At 54.3% G+C, this 21419-nt stretch overlaps 2 gene segments (V, D, J or C); one reads left to right on the top strand and one right to left on the bottom strand.

Moving 5' to 3' along the window:
- Nucleotides 1-1199: 1199 nt before the first annotated feature.
- LOC119247928 (T-cell receptor beta chain C region-like) lies at nucleotides 1200-6033 on the top strand. The segment is given in 6 exon segments: nucleotides 1200-1226; nucleotides 2335-2410; nucleotides 4462-4869; nucleotides 5279-5296; nucleotides 5422-5528; nucleotides 5809-6033. Coding segments are annotated over 5 exon segments (564 nt in total).
- A 5395-nt stretch (nucleotides 6034-11428) lies between these two features.
- On the bottom strand, nucleotides 11429-16802 carry LOC119251184 (T cell receptor beta variable 30-like). The segment is given in 3 exon segments: nucleotides 11429-11523; nucleotides 16010-16402; nucleotides 16760-16802. Coding segments are annotated over 3 exon segments (531 nt in total).
- Between the last annotated feature and the right edge of the window lie 4617 nt (nucleotides 16803-21419).

Consider the following 21419-nt stretch of genomic DNA (forward strand, 5'->3'; position numbering starts at 1 on the left):
CAGCTCTGCAGAAGAAAACTCCAAGGTCACGGAGGGTGCAAGTCACAAACACAGAGCAAGGCAAGGCTAGCAGGGGACGCTCCCCAATTCCAGCCCAAATGCCGTGGCCAACACCCCTTCAGACCCCGAGTCCCCTGTGCAGCCCCCATGCCAAGTTGGTTGTTGTCTGCAAACTGGGGTGACCTCATGCATTGCCTAGAGTACTTACTATGTCCAGCTAATTGTAGGGGTGGGACTCCATGCCTGGGAAGGAGAGGGGCTGTGCGCTCAGCGGTGCCCAGGGAGGTGGGCCGGGAGGGCAGTTCTTGGCAGCCCCGTCCCACTGTGCTCCTATGCTGAGCAGTACTTCGGGCAGGGGACCCAGCTCACCGTGTTAGGTAAGGCGCCCCCCGTGGGGGAGAGGGAGGATGGGCTGCCCAGTGTGCGCGACCCCCTGAACCCCTACCCTGGAGCAGTGGGGGCCGGATCTTCCCGACCCCGGTGGGGGAGGCTAGTTTGCGCCTGGGTGCCCAGGGCTGTGCCAACACCGGGCAGCTGCACTTCGGGGCCGGCTCCTGGCTGACCGTGCTGGGTAAGGAAGGCTGATGGGGTGCGCTCCCGGGGGTCTCCGGGGAGGCACTGGCAGCTGCGCGGCTCCGTGCGGGGCTGGGCCAGGGACTGGGACTCGGGGTGCTGGGTGCTGCGCCGAGCGCCGGGTTCGTGGGGACCAGGGCTGAGCCCCGGCAGCAGGAGCCAGCAGCGCCGGGTTTTTGTCCTGGGTCTCGGGGCTGTGAGCGGAGAAACCCAGTATTTCGGCCCCGGCACCTGGCTGACCGTGCTGGGTAAGCAGCGGGGGGCTGGGGGGCCGGGAGGGAGCCCCAGGGAGGGACCCGGGGCGCCTGCGGGGCGGCGGGGCCGTTTTTGTGCTGCGCCCCGGGGCTGTGGGCCAAAACACCCAGTACTTCGGCGCCGGCACCCGCCTGACCGTGCTGGGTAAGCGGGGGGCAGCCGGGGGCGCGCGGCTGGTTTTTGTGCGGGGCTGGGGGGCCGTGACCTCGGACACCCAGTACTTCGGCGCCGGCACGCGGCTGGCCGTGCTAGGTGAGCGCGCGGGCGGGCGGCGGGGCTGGCGGCCGGGTCCGGGGCGCGCGCGGAGCGGGGGGTCCGGTTCTTGAGGGGGCGCCGGGGGCTGTGCCTGACGGCCTCGGCGCTCACTTTCGGGGCGGGCAGCCGGCTCGCGGTGGTGGGTGAGTGATCCGGGGCCCGCGGTGGGGGCCGGCGGCCGTGGTGGGGTCCAGGGCCGCTCGGGTGCTCTGCGGGGAGCCCACGACCCCCGGGAACCGGGCTGGGAGCCGCCGCGCCCTGGGGCGGCCGGGGCGGGGGTTTGCGCGCGGGGCTGGGCCTCTGTGCTCCTATGAGCAGCACTTCGGGCCCGGCACCAGCCTCACGGTCATAGGTGAGAGACCCTGCGCCCCGCACCCTCGGGGGGGGGGCGGGGGGGCCGGCGCGCAGACAGTCCGGCCCTGGGGTCTGCTCTGCGAGGGGGCGGCAGGGCAGGGTGCTCTGGCTCCGGACCGTGAGTGGGGTTGGGGGTGCGGCTAGGGGGCTTTTGTTCTTTTATCCGAAGCGTTTGGGGGCTGGGCGAGCAGGAAAGGAGAGATTCGCGAGGTCCTGGACGGCACCGAGAAGGGGGAAGCTGGGCTGGGCCGGGGAGGGGGGCTGGACGCTGCCTCAGGGGAGAATCCCGGCTGGAGGGACTGGAAGGCGCAGGGGTCGGGGCACCTGCAGGGTTGGCTCCTGGAAGGTGCTAGATGGGGTGGGGGTGCCGCTGAGCAGAGAAGGAGCAGAGACGACCTGCGGGAGGGGAATCCAGAGACCAGAAAGAGAGGCAGGTACAAACAAGCCAGGGGAAAGAGTCGGAACCAAGCGGGCTGGTGGATTTGCTGTGTGGGTTTAAAATTAGACGTGGACCCCCTGCCGGCCTGTCCTGAGTCTCAGACACCAGGGCTGAGGGTCCAGCAGCCACTCCTGCCCCTGGGCTGGGAGCAGTAGCCTGAGCCCCTTGAGGTGCATTCGCCCCAGATGTGTGCCCCTCCCCCAGCCTCCCCAGGGAATCGCCCTTCTCCCACTAAGTATTGTAGGTGAGGGGGCGCAGGAAGTTCGTGGTCACACATATACCTTAAAATGCAGCTACGCTGAGGTGAAGAAAATTCCCTGGAGGGTCTGAGGCTCTGGGAGCTGGAAGGGGTTGTTAAAGGTCCCCAGGGGATGAGCACATGGAGGCCAGAGAAGGGAAGTAACTCTCCAGGCAGGTGTCCTACCTGGGGCTTTGTAACAAGCACCCTCTGTTGTTAGACTGACTTGGAGCTGGAGACTGTGGGCTCGGCTAAGCTTTGCCCAGGACTTCTGGGACCAGCTGGGATGGAGAAAGGTGAGATTCTAGAACCAGGTCAACCTGTCCCAGCCCCTGGCTCCAGAATGGCCTGGTGGCCTTGGCAATGAATCAGGGTGACCCGCAGTTCCCTCTACTGCAGAATACCATCAGCTCTACCTACCGCTTGATTTGCTGAGAGGCTGCCAGAGGACTGCTTGTAGCCCAGTAAAGGGCAGGTTCTTGTAATCTGTGTTTCCTTTTGCCACTGAGATGGGGGGAGGGGAGGCCTGTGCCAATGGGGGGTCAGGCCTTGGCATGAGGATATGGGAGTGAAAGGCTGGGTAGTGGCTAGTGGAGGGTCGGGACCAGGAAGATGAAGTTCACCATTCCGCCTGAGCCTCGTCCAACCCACAAGCAGAGCGAATACAAACAGAAGCTCATTTACACCCCAAAAGCAAGTCCACCCGCACCCACAGAGACTCTCACACTCAGGGAGAAGGACTGTCCTCGCCACGCGCTGTGGGGTGGTCCAGCGTGCAGTCCTGCTGCTGCTAGTCCTGCCCAGCGCGTCAGGGACCATCTTGGGGAGCAGTGGACTCAATGGTCAAAGGACATCTCTGGTCTTTACAATAAGGACTGGGGAGGGGCAGCGGAGAACACTCTGTGGCCCCGGAGAGCTGGCGGAATCCGGAATCCGAGAGGCAGGGTCTTTAGGGGAGAGTGAACTAGTCAGAGCAGAGACAGCGGGGCCAGCGGTGCAGACGCGAGTCCAGATATCACCACTTCAGGCTGGCTCAGCAGCGATGGCCTTGAGCAGGGTAGACGGGAAGATGGGCTGGGAGGGACTGGCCTGGTGCCAGTCAGGGCCAGCTTAGGGTGAAAATGTAGGGATTCTTGTTTTAAAAATCATTCAGAATTTCAAAATGGTGACAGCAGCATTAAACAAACCTAGGGTACAGGGTGGGGTGCTTCTCAGCAGGGGTCCACTGATCCCCCATGAAGACAGCAGGGCCAGCCATGCAGACAGCCCTGAGGTCAGGCTCCCCCAGAGACATGTGAGGTGTCAGCTAGAAGAACATTCTCTCCATCTTCCAGGCCAACTAGATTCTCATAAGAAGGAGATTTCTTTCTGGTAACAGAATTGCTCAGAAAGAAACCAAAACATCAAGGGAAAGCAGAGAGCAGCAGAAAGTGCTGCGGGCAAACAGGCCCCGGGCCTTGAACAGCTTCCCCTCAGACCCTCTAGGAAGCAGAGGCTCTGGGCAGAAATTGCACAGACAGTGGCTCTGGTGAGCTGGGGTGCTTGGTTCGGAAGCTCAGTGGGAGCAGAAAGCTTGCTCTCCGGAAGCAAAGGGACCGAGCAGGTGGAAGAGTCCCTAAACTGGACAAAAGGGAGAGATTGTTAGTCGGCTGAGCTGAGGAAACTCAGGGGGCATCCGGAGGTGGAGGGATGGCTCAGGTGACCCCAGAAACTCAGAAAGTTCACATCTGCAGGGGCAGACGTGGCACCAAAAGGTGTTCTCACCTGAGTGCCCCAATACACCACTGACTTCTGTCACCGGCAGAACCCCAGCTCCCAAAGGGCCACTTTCCCCGACTCCCCTCACACCTCAGCCCCTTAGGTTCAGATAGCAAGGCACACCCTAGGACGGGGCGTTCTGTCTGAACCCTAAGCTGCACAGCCACTCTGGGAAGTCTGCAATTCTCCCTCCACAGGCAGAGAAATGAAGAGACTAACAGCACGTTTGGACAAAGTCCGTCTAAGGTTTGGATCCTGTTCAACCCAGGGCTCCCTGCAAATCACTCTGGGCAGCCCGGGGAGAAGCTGCAGCAGGCTGCACTGGTGGGGGAGAAACCAAGTGGGCCAGGAAGAGGCACCGAATGGCGGGCACTCCACTCATAGAGACGTCTGAGGGGTGGAGAGACAGTGGCTGGAGCTGCCTGTGGGGAGACCAAGCATAGGAACAGGGGTGACCTCCAAGCACCAGGCTGTACTACTCCATGATATTGTCTTATAATCACCCTTCCAGCAGACACACACACACACACACACCCCTAAACCCCGCCGCCCTCACACCAGCCCCGCTCCCCTCCCCTCTTCCCTCCAGAGTACCCGAACCTGATCAGTCCCCCCAAGGTCACCTTGTTCGAGCCATCTGAAGCAGAGATCAGTCGCACCCAGAAGGCCACGCTCGTGTGCCTGGCCACCGAATTCTTCCCCAACCACGTGGAGCTGAGCTGGCTGGTGAACGGGAAGGAGGTCAGCAGTGGGGTCAGCACGGACCCCGAGCCCTACCAGAATCAGCCTAACAACAAAAACTCCACCTACTACCTGAGCAGCCGGCTCAGGGTCTCTGCCAGCTTCTGGCACAACCCACGCAACCAATTCACCTGCCAAGTCCAGTTCCATGGCCTCACAGAGGAAGACGCGGACGAGTTAGTTAAGAACATGACATTAGTGAACAAAACCCAAGCCCTCTCCCAGAACATCAGCGTCCATGTCTTGGGCAGAGCAGGTGAGCGGGCTGCAGGGGGAGGCACCCAGGGAGTGGACCAGAGACCTGGAGGCCCAGGCAGAGCCCACAAGGACTGGCCCCGGGGGCTTGGGGACCATGACAGGGAGCGGTGCCCTGGGGCCATGTCCTCCCAGAGCCTCCACCCCCAGAGCCTGGCAGCTGGGTCTCCCTAGACTGGCCTGCAGGCTCAGCACCTGATGGGGTGCCCCCGCACTGGCCCCAGTTCCTAAGGTCCTAATGTGAAGCCAGACGCCGGGCAGGAGGCCAGACAGGGCTGTGTGGAGGCTGCCCGCACGTGGCCTGCACGTGTCCGGGCCGCTCAGCCTCTGACTTCGAGGCTCTGGGTGAGGCTCAGGCCCTTGCGCTGTGGCGTGTTCCTCCTCACCCGTGTGCCCCTTTTTTCTTTCAGACTGTGGCCTCAACTCAGGTAAGTGGCCCTCCTTCTGTCCTTCCCCCATGTCTCTGGAAGCAGAGGCCTGACAACCGTGGGCCCTGGGGGTGGGGCGGGGGCACAGGTATTTGCTCGAGGTACCTACCTGCGCTCCCCCCCAGCATCCTACCGGCAGGGGCTCCTGTCTGCCACCCTCCTCTATGAGATCCTGCTGGGGAAGGCCGCCGTGTACGCCCTGCTGGTTGGCGTCCTGGTGCTGATGACCACGGTAAGGAGGGGCAGGGCAGTGGTCAGAGGGAGAATGTGAAATGCCCCCCATGGGATGGAGGGTGCTGGAGCCTGACCTCAGCCCTGACGTTGCTTGTCTTCTCAGTGAAACACAGAGGCCCAGCTGGACTGGGGAGACAGGGCAGGGATCACTGCAGAAAGCAGCCTCGGAGTCGGGGGGATCAGCCAGCCCTCCCCTATTCGGGCCACAGTCAGTCTGTGCTGACCCCTCCTACTAACCCGCCCTCCCTGCGGTCCTGACCGTGTCCTCTCTTCCTCAGGTCAAGAGAAAGGATTCCTGATGCCAGCCCCAGTAGGGCCTGCTGAGTCGTTCTCCATCCTCGCCCTGGATTCCCCTGAACCTGCTTCCAGTCTCTCTCCCTGGAGACTCCTTCCCTTCACCTCCTCTCTCCCCCTACAAGGAGTCTGTCCCTGCCTCTGCCTTCCTGCGGGCCGAGCACCTCAACCCTGAATCTGAAATAGACAAAAGCAATAAAAATGGTCGTCCTGGTGTGGTTGTGTCTGTGGTGTTCTCTCCCTTGCCGACCTCCCTTCTGATTGGGGGGATGTCCACCCCCACCTCCACCCCTCTACCCCCCACCTCTGGCTCAGGGAATCACTCCTCTTTCTCGGCCAATGCTGCTTCCTCCTCTCCATCCAATGGAGGATGCACACCATGGTCCACACCCAGGCATTTGGGGTCCCCCATGTGTAGGGTTCATCTGAAGGGCCAGGAGCATGATGAGAACAGATAAAGAAAAGAGACACCCCCCCCCCCAACCAGCACTTGGGATTTCCTCCCAGGATCCTTAATAAATTCATCTGCAAATAACTGCTTTCCAAGTTAGGTCACATTCTGAGGGCCTGGTGGACATGAATTTGGGGGACACAAGTCATTTCACTGTCCTGAGTGTCCGGGAGCTGAAGAAGAGGGGTAGAGAGCCCAGCTCACACAGGCTGGGCAGGGGGTGGCGAGGCCAGGGCTGGCCAAGGAAACATCACAGGCTGTGCCCTGCTACTGTAGTGAGCTCTAGGTTTCTCGAAGTGTAGTCATTTTCCATTAGCTGCTGCCGCTGTGTTTCTGCCGCGGCTGAAAGAGCACAGAAATAGAGGGGACCGTGTTTAGGCCCGACCAGCACCCGCAAGAACACTACTGCCCCTTCTCTGGACATGAGTGGGTGGTCCTCACAGGGTGGGGTGTGGAGACAACAGCTGAAGGGACAAGAAAAGGACCCCCAAGAGAACACGGTGTTGTGCTGGTCAAGGGAGGTAACTAGGACAGGACTGGGGTGCTGGGGGTGGGGTTGTGCAAATGATGCAGCAGCGGGAGCTGAGCAGATCTCAAGGGCAAAGCTCACTGGTGGGGCAGAAGAAGGGGGTCACCCTTAGAGAAAAGAAGTGGGGGCTGGTGAGTGTCGCCTTGGGGGTGCTGAAAGCAGAGCATTAGCATGTGGGAGGATGTGGGAGGAGGTGCTGGTGGCATCTGGGGTGAGCCAGCTATCAAACCATGGGGTGTCCTCTGGGGAGGAAGACTCAGTGCATTTCACCCTCTCAACTCTGAGACAGAAGAGTGATGATGAGAGCTACACTTTCCAACTGTCCCCGCCCAACACCCCACTTGCATCAGGGAGAGCTCCTCTCCCCACATCATAGCCATTTCCTCGTCTTCCTCAAGCAACACACCCCAGCACTCAGCTCACAGGGCCTGGACCTTCATTTCTTCTGCTGCTGCCTCTTTCCCTAGAATCCAAGTGGATTCTTCTAGACCACTTCTGGGCACCCCACCCATTCCGCTTCCGGTGACGCTGAACAAAGATGGGTTGGATGTCGGGCAATCACGTGGTTGATTGTATGAATGGGGATACTATTGGGTGAGAAAATGGGGTGCTGGGTTGGGAGCAGGACTATCTTGGCCAGCCAGGACATGTGGTCACCCCAATGAAAGGATCCCTCAGGGTGGGTCTGGGTCCAGAGTTACTCCTAGAGAGGGGGAGTCCTGGGGGCAGGGGCAAATTCCTCAGCGAGACCAGAGCAGGAGAAGCATGCTTGTGACGGAGACTTAGAAGCCAGGCATCTCAAGAGAATGCTGGAACCCCAAGTTCTCACTGATCCATGGGGTACCGTGGGGCTCACCTTGGGTAGCGCTCCAGGAGAGGGTCCAGAACCTGTGACCTTACAGATTTATTTGGAAATTGGGGCAGCGGGAGGAGAGCATCCCACTGGCCATGCAATAATGGCAACTTCTTGTTGGGGGGACGTGGGGGAGGGGCTGCTCACATCACTGTCATTTGCCCAGAAGGAGAAGTTTCCCATGAGTCGCCATCTTCTAGCGCAGAGCTCACAGCCAGCTGTGGCTCGTGGGGGAGGGTGGAGGAGGTGGGGGGGCACAGGGTCCAGAACCATCCAAGAGACAGAGATGTTTGCTCTCTTAAATAATGCTTGGGGGAGAGTATGGCGAGAGGGACGGCAAGGGGTGTTAGAGCAAGAGAGACCAGGAAAAGAGCAACGGGTCCTGAGCAACACTCATGTGTCTGTTTCCTGCCTCAAATCATTTCATCATTTTTCTTCTTCCATAGTGACAGGGAGGGGCAGCCTGGCCGAGCTGAGGCCCGGACAGTCTGAGTGGCCCCCAGCCCTAAATGGCCTCTAGAGGCTTCATGGGGTCGCTGTGCTTGGGGATGAACCACTAGGACTCGAGACCTCTGCAGACAACAAAGCACGCCTGCCCAGATGCGTGTCCTTGGGGGGCTCACGGATGCTGCTGGAGACGGCAGCTATAGCTAGAGCACCCAAGTCAAGTCTTCCAGCGTTGCCTCTGGCCTGCGGGGGCATCGGTCTCCTGCGCCCACTCTGGCCTCTGCAATATTCATCACAAGCTCACCTTTTCCAGTTCTGTGGATTCCCTGAGGGCCCTACAGAACTTCTTCAGGCCTGGGCAACAATTGTTCATCGCTGTTACTTACAGCAGATCCCCTAGTTTCCAGAAGGGTGACTTTGGGCCTTGGCACCCCAATGCAGAGATTTCCCTGCACAGCTGAAGTCTGGGTGGCCTCCCCTGATTCTTGAAGTCTTGGACTGTTTTATTTTTTATTTATTTTTTTTTTACATCATTTTTCATTTTTGCACAATGTATGCATTTTCATCTTGGTTATCACCCCCATACAATTCCCACCCCCCTTGTTTTGATCCTACTCCCTTTTCCCCCTACCCAATAGTGTGTCTCTGGTTTATAGCTGCTTGTTGATTTTGACTTCTACTTTATTATAATTAGTCTTTTTCCTGGTCCCTTATTCAGGTTTTCTAAACTCCTGCTATGAGTGAGACCATTTTGGGCTGTTTGTGGATCTGGAATCCCGGGTTCCTGAGCCCGCCCTGCCTCTCTGCTCTCCTCAAGACTGATTACGACGGTGCTGTGGCCCGTCTCCACTACACACAGCATAGATGCTGTGCCGCACACTCCTCCTCAGCTGCCTGTGTGCCCTCAGCCCCCACCTCCACCCATTGTCTTCCCCTCAGAGGCACTGGGCCTCTAGCAGGCCTCCCCGCGGAAGACTGCATCCCAGGGAAGAGTGAACAGACCAGTGTGTCAGCGAGAAGGGCCTGACAATGAGCCCAAAATTGCAACTTCCACAGACATTTCCTCAGGCTGCTCTTTCACTTATTTCAGCTTGTCCTCTGTGAGCCCGAGAGGAGGTCTTGACTGTGTTCCAGAACTTTCCATGGCCCCAGCCCCAGCCCACATCCCGACCAGACTCACTGACAGAATGAAGTGGGTTTTGAAATAGAAGCTCAGTGGTGATTCTGAGCATGATCCCAGCAGCCTAGGCCGCTCCAGCTACTATAGCTCAGCCTCTGAGCTCTCTCTCCCACCTTGGGACTCAACCTTGACTAGATCTTGGACTTACAAACATTCTCGTTCATAAAGAAGCATAATTTGTGAAGTCTTGAACCTCTCCCTCCTCATCCATTACTCTTGACCTCTCCTGGGGCAGATCTCTCGCCTGGCTGGGCAGGCCAGGCCATCACGGGCGGCTCTACATGGCATGTTGTCCTATATAAGTCCCCGTCCACCTCATCGTGCACACTCCCGGCCTCCTCATCCTCCTGTGAGTGTCCTTCACCACACAGCCATGCCTGCCTCAGCCACGCATCCACAAAGATACCAGAGGCAGACTAAACCGGAGTTTGAAAGCTTGAGTTTGCAGACTAGAAAAGGCAGGCAGTGAACAGATGACCAGATGGTGAGGATGAGGACTATGGCCTTCAAAACCAGAGACCTCGGTTCAAACCACAGCAGGGCCGCTCACCAGCTATGAGAGCCGGGGCAAGCGCCCACCTCCGAGACTCAGCTTCCCTTCCCGTCCAGCTGCTCAGCCGCCATGTCCCCGTTGCGAGATGCTCCCCGCCTGGCACTAAAGCATCAATGAGTATCAGCTGCTATAATAATATTATTAGCCTGAAGGATTTTTTTTTAAGATTGATTTATTTATGCATACAAGAGCTGGGGTACAGGCTGGAGATGCAGGGCGTGGGAGGATTCGCCAGAGATAGAGCAGGGAACAGAACAGGCAGACTGACAAAATACCCTGCTGAGGGGAGCAGCGGGCGTGACAGGAGAGGTCTGCCGTGCCATGTGGGTATCTCCCTGGCCAGGGATGGAACTCGTGCTGTAGAGGCTGCGGACAGCTTCATAGTGCTGACACTTAACCCCTTTCGCCACCAGGGAGGCCCCTGAAGGATGTTTAAAAGCTAATCAGCTCGAGTTCTCAACTTTTTCCTCAAGTGGCACAGTTGTAAGCACCTTCTGCCCTCCACAGCCCAGCCACTGTCTCCTGGAAACGTTTACGCTTGTGTTTATCCTTCTATGTGCCACAGCGTAGGGCTGACATCAGTGCTCGGCACCAGGGTCCTGGCCCTCGTCGGGGACTTTATTCTCCATGACTTCTCTCTGCACCCCGCTGCCCCGTTGACTCACACAGCTCACTTTTGACTCAAACCTGGGGCTTTTTCCACATGTTCTGCTGGTGAGGCACATACTCCCCTTCCTGTCTTGGTTTTCTCTCTTTTTTGGGGTGTGAGTGGGTGCAGGGAGAGCTTGTTTAGTTTTCTCATATTTCTTCAGCTCATCTCTCCAGCCTCTCTAGCTTCTGGGGCCCACTGTCTTGGCACCCCCGTCCTCAGCCAACTCGGGTCTGCCATTAAGCCTCCTTTATTCTCACACAAGCAGGTCCTCGGATTCACAGCAAGGTCACGGCCCTGCTCCCCTAAACCTCGTCTCGGCTCCACAGAGAATTCACTCTGGTTCTCCTCTCACAGCTGCTTGGCCCTTCTCTTTCCCATTTTCTCCTCCCTCCTCTGTGCAGTGAGGAGACTGGGGCAAGTCATCTCCGGGGATGCGTCCGTGCCCCCTGCAGAGGGCTGGGGAAGACATGGCATCTATGCACACGGGAAGACTCCTCAGCCGCAGGGAAGATGCAGTGTTACCTCTGGAGCAAAGGGAAGGCGCTCCCGGGGGTCATGCAAAGCAGAGTTAGTCAGAAAGATAGAGACAGATCTTGGAAGACTTCCTTGTGTGTGCAATATAAGGAAACTAAGGAAATAAACAAACAAAACAAAATAAAATCAGACAAGTGCTCGGGAAAACTGAAATGAGGGCTCCAGACGGGAAGCGCCTGAGGGGTGGGGTCAGGGTGGAGGGGGTGTCATGGATGCCGGAGGGTGTTTTGTTGTTTTATTTTTTAAAGAAATCTTCACACTCTGCTCTTCACGCTCAGGGGTTCATGGTCTGCAGTAACAGGGGGTCTGAGCTCTCCCCAGTCGAGAGTCACTCACACTTGTGACCCGGCCTCAGAGGGTGTCCCGGGCTTAAGGGGGGTGGTGCTGGGACTGGAGTCCCACAGTTCACACCTGGCCCCTGACACCTGCTTCCAGGCCCTCCTCCCGGAAAGAGATGCAGGTCATGAATGAGAAGAAGGAGATGGTGTTGAAAGAGTGGCCTGGAAAGAAGGCCCGGAAGAAGAGACAGGCAGGTTGGGGTCCTGGAGGAGCCAGTGGGGGTGGGGGGCGGGCGTGTGAGCCCAGGGCTGGGGCCGTTTATCTCTGAGTAACATCAGCATGAGTAACAACAGCCTCCACCTGCCAGCACCACCTCGGGCCTCACAACAGGATGTGGTTTGACATTTACCAGGTCGCACATCTGGGGCGCCTGTGAATGCCCCTCCCCGCCCACCTTCCGAGCACCCTGGAACCACACTCCCCACATCCTGCCCTGCCTTCTTATACTGGCCCCCCAGCCTACCTGCGCCTCTAGTGAGCCCCCTGCAGGGGAACAGGAATACAGAGGGGAGAGGAGAGGGTCCCCAGAAGGGGGTCTTGGGGAGTCAGCTCCAGGCGCAGCCACCCCTCTCCAACATAACCCAACACCTGCTGGAGGTTTCCTCGGAGATCAGAGGCTGCCGCGGGCACCCTAGAAGGAGTCAGAGTGAAAACTCATGCAGTAACGGCTCTGACCCAATTGGGGTCCCCGCTGGCCCCACATCACTCAGGCGACTCCCTCCTCCACCTGTCCCCATTTGCCCCCACCTCCCTCTGCTTTCCCCTCCCATTTCCTTCCACTCATCTAATGAGGGCGTGCTGATGAGTCACAGGACGGGGAGCCCTAGATAATCAACAGACTGAAAAACAGCCCCCCGGGGTGTCTGAGCGGGTGTCTGTTTACTAACTGGGGTTCTGCAAGCGCCCTCCCCTCTGGCCAAGGTCTGGAGGCCTGCCATGGGTACTTTCTCCCCCATCTGGGTAGGAGGAGGGAAGGCATATGCAGGAGAAAGTGGAAAATCAGGGAGGCAGAACACCCCCAAAGAGGGCGTGGGAGATGTGTGCAGAGCCAGGCCTGCTCTGCTGCGGCTCCAAGGACTGCGGTGCCCTCGACCCCAGCCCCGCAGGACTATGAAGTAGCCTGATTAAATGCCACTGGCTCCCCAAGCCTGGGCAGTCCGTCTTCCTCGAGCAATTTGGGGGTCTCAGACTCGCCCCTAAATCCCACAAGTGGCTGAAACCCAAGCTGCTGGCGTGCGGCTCTGAATCTCCCCTGGGCCAAAGGCCAGGCATGACACACAGGGGTTGCCCCCCCAGTCAGAGCAGGAGCAGTCTGGAAGCCCTCCTAACAGGAAGACAGCCTCCTCGGCCCAGAGGGCTGGCGCGCTCCTGGCAGGAGGTGGTGGCAGACCTGAGCAGGTTACCTCCACCCCAAGCTGGTTACCTCTGTCCCCTGAATAGAGGATGCCCTGTGTCCCCTGAATTGTGGGAAGCCGTGGGGACAGTGATGAGAACAGCTCTCCCTTCATAAACAGGCAACATGGAGGGCGGAAAGCGGCTTTGGTGGCTTTGGCTGACTTTCAAGCCTCTCCCCAAGGAGACGCACCTTGACTATCGATGCCTCCTGGCTCTCCTTCACGCTCTTCCCATCACCCCCTCCCTGCCTCGCCACCACCCTGTCAATGAGTGGCCAGCACTCTTTCCCTGGTGCGTTTCTAGAACTTTCAGTATTCACTGAGACCTCATTTCCACTCAGTGCTGAGAATGTCACTTTGCTTATCTACATAGCAGCCTCCTAAAGAGGCAGACCTTGCTAAAATTCTCTTCTGCGTGAAGCTTTTCAGAATTTTCCTGCATATCTTACAGGAATGAAAAAACTGTTTTAATTCACCTACCAGCTGCACTGGTAGGTGCAGAAAGACTGATGGTCAGTCTGAATGGAGACAACACAGGGTACAATTTCATTATTTACCTTCCACCGTGTTGGCTTTTTAAAGTATTTACTAGATAAAAATTTCATTTAAAAAATAAATCTTCCCTGGGCAAGTTGTAATTAAAATATCAACATAAAGAGAAGAAAATAATTATGTTGAGAGCTATACCCTATGATAGGATTTATAACAGAAACCCCATCTCATTTAACACCCTAACCTAGCAAAGAATCTTCTAGAGGTGAGGAAGATGAGATAACTAGCCTTAGGTCATAACAACTAGTAAGTCTAGAGCAAAAAAAATCAGCACCTTAAAAATATAGAGACAATAAGATCCATGGTCACCAGCTTTTCCAAGCAAAGAGAAGAGGGATGAACAGGATTAGTAAACACAGGGGATTTGTAGGGCCATGAAAAGGGCTGCATGATGCTGTCACGGAAATACAAGACATCAGGTATTTGCCAAAACCATGGAAATCAACCATCACAGACCTTCGGAAACCATGGCCTTTGGTTAATAATAACATCTCACATTGGCTCACTACCCAGTCCCTGGAAACAAATGTTCCACACCAATGTAAGACGCTGATAACAGGGGAGATCGGGGAAGGAAAGAGACTATGAGAACTTTATTAACTGCTCAGTTTTATGTTTCTCTAAACTGTTTTGAATACTAAACTATTGGGAATGTAATTTGGTGCAGGCTCTATGAAAAAAGATATGAGTCCTCAAAAACATCAAAATGGAAAGTCTCCCTTGTGACCTAGTGGTTAAGTCTCAGCGCTATCGCCTCTATGGCCTGGGTTCAATCCCTGGCCAGGGAGGTGACCCACACATGGCGCAGCAGACCTCTCCTGCTGTGCCTGCTGCTCCCCTCAGCAGTGTATTTCAGTAGATCTGCCTCTTCTGCTCCCCACTCTGTCTCTGGTGAATCCTCTCACGCACCACCCCCCTGCATCTTGCCTGCATCCCAGCTCCTGCATGCATAAATAAATCTTTAAAAAATCCATCACAAAGGAAATCCCATTTGACCCAGTGATCCTGATCCTACTGCTGGGAATTTACTCAAAGGGCATGAAAACGCCAATGTGAAAACCAAGTCATGGAACCAGCCTAACTGCCCCTCGCCAGACAGCTGGGTGAAGACATGGTGGCATCTGTGCCCAATGGAGTACTACTCGGCTATTAAAAAAGATGAAACAGTGCCTTTGGGGACAAAGCGGAGGCTCTAGCTGTGGTTGTGCTCAGTGTAATACGACAGAAAGTGAAAGACAGTCGCCAGATGGTGTCACTCAATTGCAGAATATAAATAACCAAAGAAAACAAACTGGCGAAGCACAACAAAAATATTCTTGGAGTCTGGGAAAAACATGTTGGTTACCAGAGGGGACAGAGCTCTGGTGGGGGTGAGTGAAGCCTGTGCACCTAACTCCCCAAATTAGGTAGGTATTGGAATAATTGACAAATCACTAAAATTTGAGGCAAAAAAGTCTATTGATTAAAAATAATCTGTTTCAGGGAGAGAGCTGTTTCCACTCATGTCCAGCAGTCAGCTCACCGCCAAACATTAGCTAGGAAACGTGAGCCAAACCTGAGCTGTAAGTACTTCTTAACTTCCGTGGTCCTAGCACACCGACTCCACAGGCGTAGATGTCACACGTAAAGCAAAAAGCAAAACCCAATTGGATTCACCCACCCGGGACTTCCGCCAGTCGGCCCGAGCGGGCTCTTGAGTGCATTTCGTGTTTCTTTTTTAGTCCCAAAATAGCTCTGAGCGTCCAGAAGACCAACATATTTGTCCTGGAGGTCCAGTGGGGACCCTTGATCACTTTCGGTCTCAGATTTCCCTCTGCAGGTGAAAAAAGGCTGAAAATAAACACGCCTGAAGAGCTGAAGGGACGGGCAGGAGAGCATCTTAAGGCTTCTTGTGCCCCCAAGTGGAGAAGAGGGAGCGTTAGACAAGGAAACCTTCAATAAGAACCTGGAGGTGGAGGGATGAGGGACTGGGGGGGTGGGGGAGTGAGGACTGAAGCTCTGTTGCCAAGGCAACCGTGGCATCTCTAACCAGCCATCCCCGTCAGCCTCGTCCCCTCCTTCACGCCCATCCAGGTACACCCTCTTGTTAGGGTTTGCCCTGACGCACGCCTGCCTCTTGTCTCCCTCTGCATCCGTCTGCTTCTCTCTCCCTCTCTTGCCGCCAGGGAGGGGAGGAGAGACCGTCGAAAAGGAATCAAGCAACCTACAACCCCAAATAATTATCAAAATTCCTAAGTGCCTGTTTCTGCTACCAGTAAAACGTCACCTCCAGCCCACCCCAGCCGACGATGGAGCCCCTGGCCCCTTTCCTGCCCAGAGGCTGCCTGGGCCTCCCGGAGATACCGAGTCTCCCCGAAAAACCAGTCCAAGGAGACTCTCAGGTGATGATAATGAACCCACTAGGCAGCCTGAGGGGGCACCCTCGTGGGCGCACACCCTCCACCCCACGCCCCGAGACAGGGTGCGTGCATGTGCGAGCCCTGGGCCAAAGGCCAGGCATGACATGTGGGGCATGACATGTGGCCCCGCAAGCCTTTGGGAGACTGGGTGCCGGGCACCGGGGTGCGCCAGCCGGGACTTAGAGACCCCGCAAGGGATTTGTCCACGCGGAGGCCAGTCACCATCCCACACGCATGGCACCCGTGCCCGTCTGGGGAACTGAGGGAGGCCTTCGGGAGGAGCTGGCGGGGCCGTGGCTCACTCCAGCTGGCAGTCAGAACCCCGCGGCAGGCACCCTCCACCCGGCCGCGGGCGGGGAGGGTGGGTTTTTGCACAGCTGTCCGTCCCGCCCGGCTCAGTGTGATACTCCAGGCGCAGAGGTAGAAGCCAGAGTCTTTAAGGAGGACCTTCTGAGAACTCAGGGTGAACTTGCCATCTTCAGGTCGTTTGCCCGTCAGGTGCTCGAGTGCTTCAGGTTCAACATTGTTAACCCTGATGGAGGTGAAGAGCAGCTGGAGGGGCCCCCCTGCAGTCTGGCGGTACCAGTACAGGTAGGGGCTTGAGGTCCCCTCCACGGTGCACTCCAGGGACATGGGCCTGTCCACCAGCTGCACCTTGCTAGGCGGCCATTGACGGATGGTCTGGGCTCTGACACCTGTGGGAGGGTCAAGAGCTGTTCAGAGAGGAAGACCAGCCCGGCCTGCTCTCCATCCTGACAGGGGGCGGCTCAAGGCCTTGCATGGCGCGGACCTGGAGGATCATCACGGGGAGCAGACGGGAGGGTCAGGATGCAGGTGTCCCTGGGGAGGGGGGCCAAGAGAGCAAACTCCTTCCCAAGAGGTAGGGAGCACTCAGCAGCCCGCCACTAAGGGTAAAGTCCACATTCATCCCAGACAATTGCCAGAAGGTACCAGAGAGTCGTGCAGACAGCTGAGGCTCTGGATTGGCAGGGCTGGGCGAGGGTGAGGACTTGAGGAGAGTCTCGCCACCTATCTAAGAGGAGAGCACCCACCTAAGATCGTGCCCAGCAGAAGGACCAGAGGACAGCGGAGCATGGTCCAGGCAGCCAGGCCTCCCGCTCCTGGCCTGACCGCACCTCCAGATCTGGGCCAGACGTGGCCAGACCCCACCCTCAGAGGGACAGGCTGCTGCAGAAGAGACCTATCGCTTCCCTGAGCTGGGGAGGAAGTGAGGCTGGTCTTCTCAAGTGAGAGATGAATCATCCCCACCCTCCCTGGGAACCAGCTGTTCCCTGAGCTACTTATCTTTACTGAACCCTGCTCAGTCCTGCTATGGAAATGCGATTCCTGACTCACTAGTCACAGGCACCCCGGGTGGCTCTCTGGCTCCCCCTGGAGACCATGGAGAGGGACTGCAGCCAGCCCAGGCCCTGTGATCAGGGCAGGGTGATGAAGAGTCTAGTCTCTCCCATGCTGGAAACTGACCATAGCATTTGTCACCTGGGTCGCTGGAAAGGAGAGAAAAGCTGACCAAGGCTCAAAGATTTAAGTCTTCAGAGGATTCACTGCAAAGAAACTCAGTTCTGAGGGAAGGAAGCTGCCTGGCACTCATGCCAGATATCACAGTCCCTTCATTCCTGGCAGTCAGGATGCCCGACCTGCACAGGCAGAGCCGGCCACTGAACTGACCAGCCCTGGCCTCTGTGTCCCACGCGCCTCTGATGCCAGACCTCCCTCTCGGTGGAGCATGAGGTGGATGCTAAATCATGCAGCCTTGAAACAGACAGACCTGGGTTCTCACCGCAGCTCTACTCCTTGCTAATATAGGAAGCCCCAGAAAATGAGCCCCTTGATTTTCTCATTTGACACTTTAAAATCAGAATAAAAAATTAAACCATGAATGACTGTAACACCAACAAATGGTTGCTAGATGCACTTTGCCTGGGGCATTGCTGAAATTCTCACATGTGTTGGCTGGCTTTTGGGCTCCAGGCAAAGCTTGTGCCTGTAATGAAGAGTGGAAGCTTTGCAGAGGCATGGGGTGGAGGGTGGGCCTGAGGGGATGGCAGAGACTTGGGAAGTATTGCCAAGCCATCAATCCCTGACAGCTTAGGAGGAGAATCTGCCAGGCAGCTGGTATAACCTCATTCTTCTGAAAGGAGTCACCGGACCCCAAGATGCCTGGAATACAGCCAGCCTGTCCTTGGGAATCTCCCCTTATCTCTGCTTCTTTCATGGTCTGTCATCAAAAATGGCTCATTTTCTTCTTTTTTTTTAAAGATGTATTTATTTATGCATACAAGAACTGGGGCACAGGCCAGAGGTGTGGGAAGTGACAGGATTTAGCAGAGACAGAGTGGAGAACAGAACAGACAGATTGACTGAAATACACTGCTAAGGGGAGCAGCAGGCGAGTCAGGAGGAGAGGTCTGCTGCACCATGTGGGTACCTCCCTGCCCAGATTTGAACTCATGCTGCAGTGGCTGCGGATAGCTTCATAGTGCTGAGACTTAACCCCTTGCTCCACCAGGGAGGCCCCAGAAATGGTTCATTTTCAAGACAATTATTCAGTTTGGTTTGGACATGTGGAGTTTAACGTGAATCCTTCTGAAAAGAGACAGTCTAAGTGTCCTAACAGAGAGGCAGAAGCAAAGTGGGCATTCGTGATGGTGCACCTAATAACAGACCTTCAAAATGAATGAGGTGAAAACCAATAGAACTGCAAGGAAATATAGACATCCCCACAATCATGGTAGGAAATTTCAATACCTCGCTCTCTCTCTCAATAATTGCTTTATAAATAGATAGAAAATTGGGGCCTCCTCTGGTGGTGCAGGCGGTTGAGCGCAGTGCTGTGAAGCTGTCTGCAGCCTCTGCAGCATGGGTTGGATCCCAGCTGGCCAGCGAGAATCCCACACGGCATGGCAGACCTCTCCTGTCTCGCCCACTGCTCCCCTCAGCAGTGTATTTCAGTACATCTCCCTGTTCTGCTCCCCACTCTGTCTCTGGTGAATCCTTTCATCCTCCCATGCATCTGGCCTGTATCCTGGTTCTTGTATGCATGAATAAATAAATCTTTTAAAAAAATAGATAGAAAATTTATAAGACCTTGACCCAATTAAAATATTTCACTTAATAACCAAATACACCTAAACAAAGGATAGGCCACATTTAAGTCATAAAACTAGTCTCAATATATTTTAAAAGATTCCAGTAGTACAAGTAGTACAAGTTCTTTCCCCATACTGGAATTAAATTCAAAATCAGTCACAGAAAAATCTGGAAAATCTCCAAATATTTGGAAACTAAATACACAATATGAATTACCCCGGGTCAACAAATAAATCGAAGGAGACATTAGAAACTATGTGGAAGTAAATGAGCATGAAAGCACGCTATATCAAAATATGTGGGGTGTAGTGAAGGCAGTAGTGACAAGGAAACTTGGAGCACTAAAATGCCAATGTTACTAGATAGTGAAATACTGAGCTTGCTAAAGAAAGTGTTGGCTCTCTCTCCCCCCTACATTCCAGGGAGGTAACCCGTAAGTCCTTGGAGTGTTTTATCCGGTTATAGTGACCCTGTTAACATGGAGACCTTGGACTCTGCCAACAAAAATCGACAGTGGGGCCAGACATGTGTCTGATCCCCAGTAAAAACTCTGGACACCAGGTTCAGGTGAACTTCCTTAGTTGTCAATACTTCATGCACATTATCCCACTCACTGCTGGAAGAAATAAGAACAACTGGAACCTACACTTGTGCTCTCCTGGATCCTGCCCTGTGCGTCTTCTTTCTGCTCATGTCCATTGGTATCACTGCACTGCAATTAACTGTAACCCTGAATATAGTCACTTTTAAAATTCCTTAAGTCCTTCCAGTGGATCACTGAACAAGAGGTTGGTCTTGGGAGATCTGAACTTGCAACTAGACAAGTCACAAATCAGTGATCCCTGATTTTATCTCAAGAAACTGGGAAAAAAACACACAAATTGAAACTAAAATAAACTGAAGGAAGTAAAAAATATCATGGCCAAAATACAAAAAAAAAAGAGAAAAGAGAAAACCAATAGATAAAAGTTAATGAAACCAAAAGCTGATAGATTGAGAAGGTCAATAAAACTTCTAGGCAGATTAATCAGGAAAATAAGAGAGAATACACAAATTGCAAGTGAAGGTTTTACTGCAATTTTCCAAATATTAAAGAATGTTAAAGGAGTGTGAACCTCCCCAGTGGCGCAGCGGGTTGGGTGTAGTGCTGTGAAGCTGTCAGCAGCCTCTGCAGCGCCGGTTCGATTCCCGGCCAGCCAGGGAGAATCCCACATGGCGCGGTAGACCTCTCCTGTCTTGCCCACTGCTCCTCTCAGCGGTGCTTTCAGTCTGTCTGCCTGTTCTGCTCCCCACTCTGTCTCTGGTGAATCCTCTCACCCTCCCACGACTCTGGCCTGTACCCCAGCTCTTGTATAAATAAAAATAAATCTTAAAAGAATGTTAAAGGAATATGATGAACAATTTCATGCCAATAAGCTGGAATAGAAAAGAGAATTCAAAAATAGATCCATGTATATTTAGATAACTATACTTCACCAAAGCTGCAACACTAGTTCAGTGAACAAATAATAGTTTTGCATTAAGTGGTTCTAGAGCAATTAATAAAGATATATAAATATCAAATTTTACCTTGGACTTCCTATAAAAAGTCACTCAAAATGGTTCATAGGTCTATTTGGATATACCAAAACCATAAATCTTCCAGAAGAAAACATGGGAGAAAACTTCAGTGACAAATCAGCTCTTGAAGAATATACCCAGCAAAACTAAAATGTAGTAGTGGGTCAGACCCACTTCAGAAGCAATTCAGATGCCATCCTTTTATATAAGTTGAATCCTTTCTGATGTTACCTCTCACCAGCCCCCCTTCAGTGAAAGTGTCTCATCTAAGTATGTAGCAGAAGAAATAAGCTTCTGTCTAGGGAGAATTCTTCTACTAAGCAAGATTTTCTCCCACTTGTTACCCACAAAAAATCGGTAACATGACAAGGATTGGTTAGGGAGAGAGGGAGCCAAGTGCAATTTAGAGTTCTGATCTTAATGTTGTAATGGTCCAATTCAGTGGGGGAAAAAAGTACAAACTAAAGACTGAAATTTTAAGAAGGCACCAGGACTAGCACTGATTTGGGAGTCATTTGCATCGAGCTAATAGTTGCGATGTTGGGGATGGATGAGATCTTCAAAGTAACAAGCAAAGGAAAAGAACAAAGGTTCCAAAACAGGAATCACTGATCCACATTTTTGGCAAGGGAAGAGAAAAATGAGTTTAAGAAGTAATTCCAGAGGTAAGAAGAGCAAGAGGATGTCGCCTTGGAGTTAGTGAAGCCATTGACTAAAAGGAATGGCGGCAGTATTTGAAAGGACATAAAAAGGCCAGTAAAACCAGGACAGGGTAAAGCCACCAGCATAGCTTAGGGTTGGTGAGAGAAGCCAACACAGCAGTATTTGGACAAATATGGGGGAAAGAGAATAGGGAGGAATTAAAGGGTAAAGTGTTTTGATAAAGTCTTTTATCCCCAGATAATTACAATCTGACTATGTTTCCTGTCTTATATCTGTGAAGACAGGAAAATCGAAGATGCTTAAGGAAGTAGATAATTGAGAAACAAGGGAAGCAAGAGGAAAGAAATTCTTAGGCACAAGAAATTTCTTCTTTTGAAA

Source organism: Talpa occidentalis, unplaced genomic scaffold (assembly GCF_014898055.3).
Source record: "Talpa occidentalis isolate TD23 unplaced genomic scaffold, MPIMG_talOcc4v2.1, whole genome shotgun sequence".
NCBI lineage: Eukaryota > Metazoa > Chordata > Mammalia > Eulipotyphla > Talpidae > Talpa > Talpa occidentalis.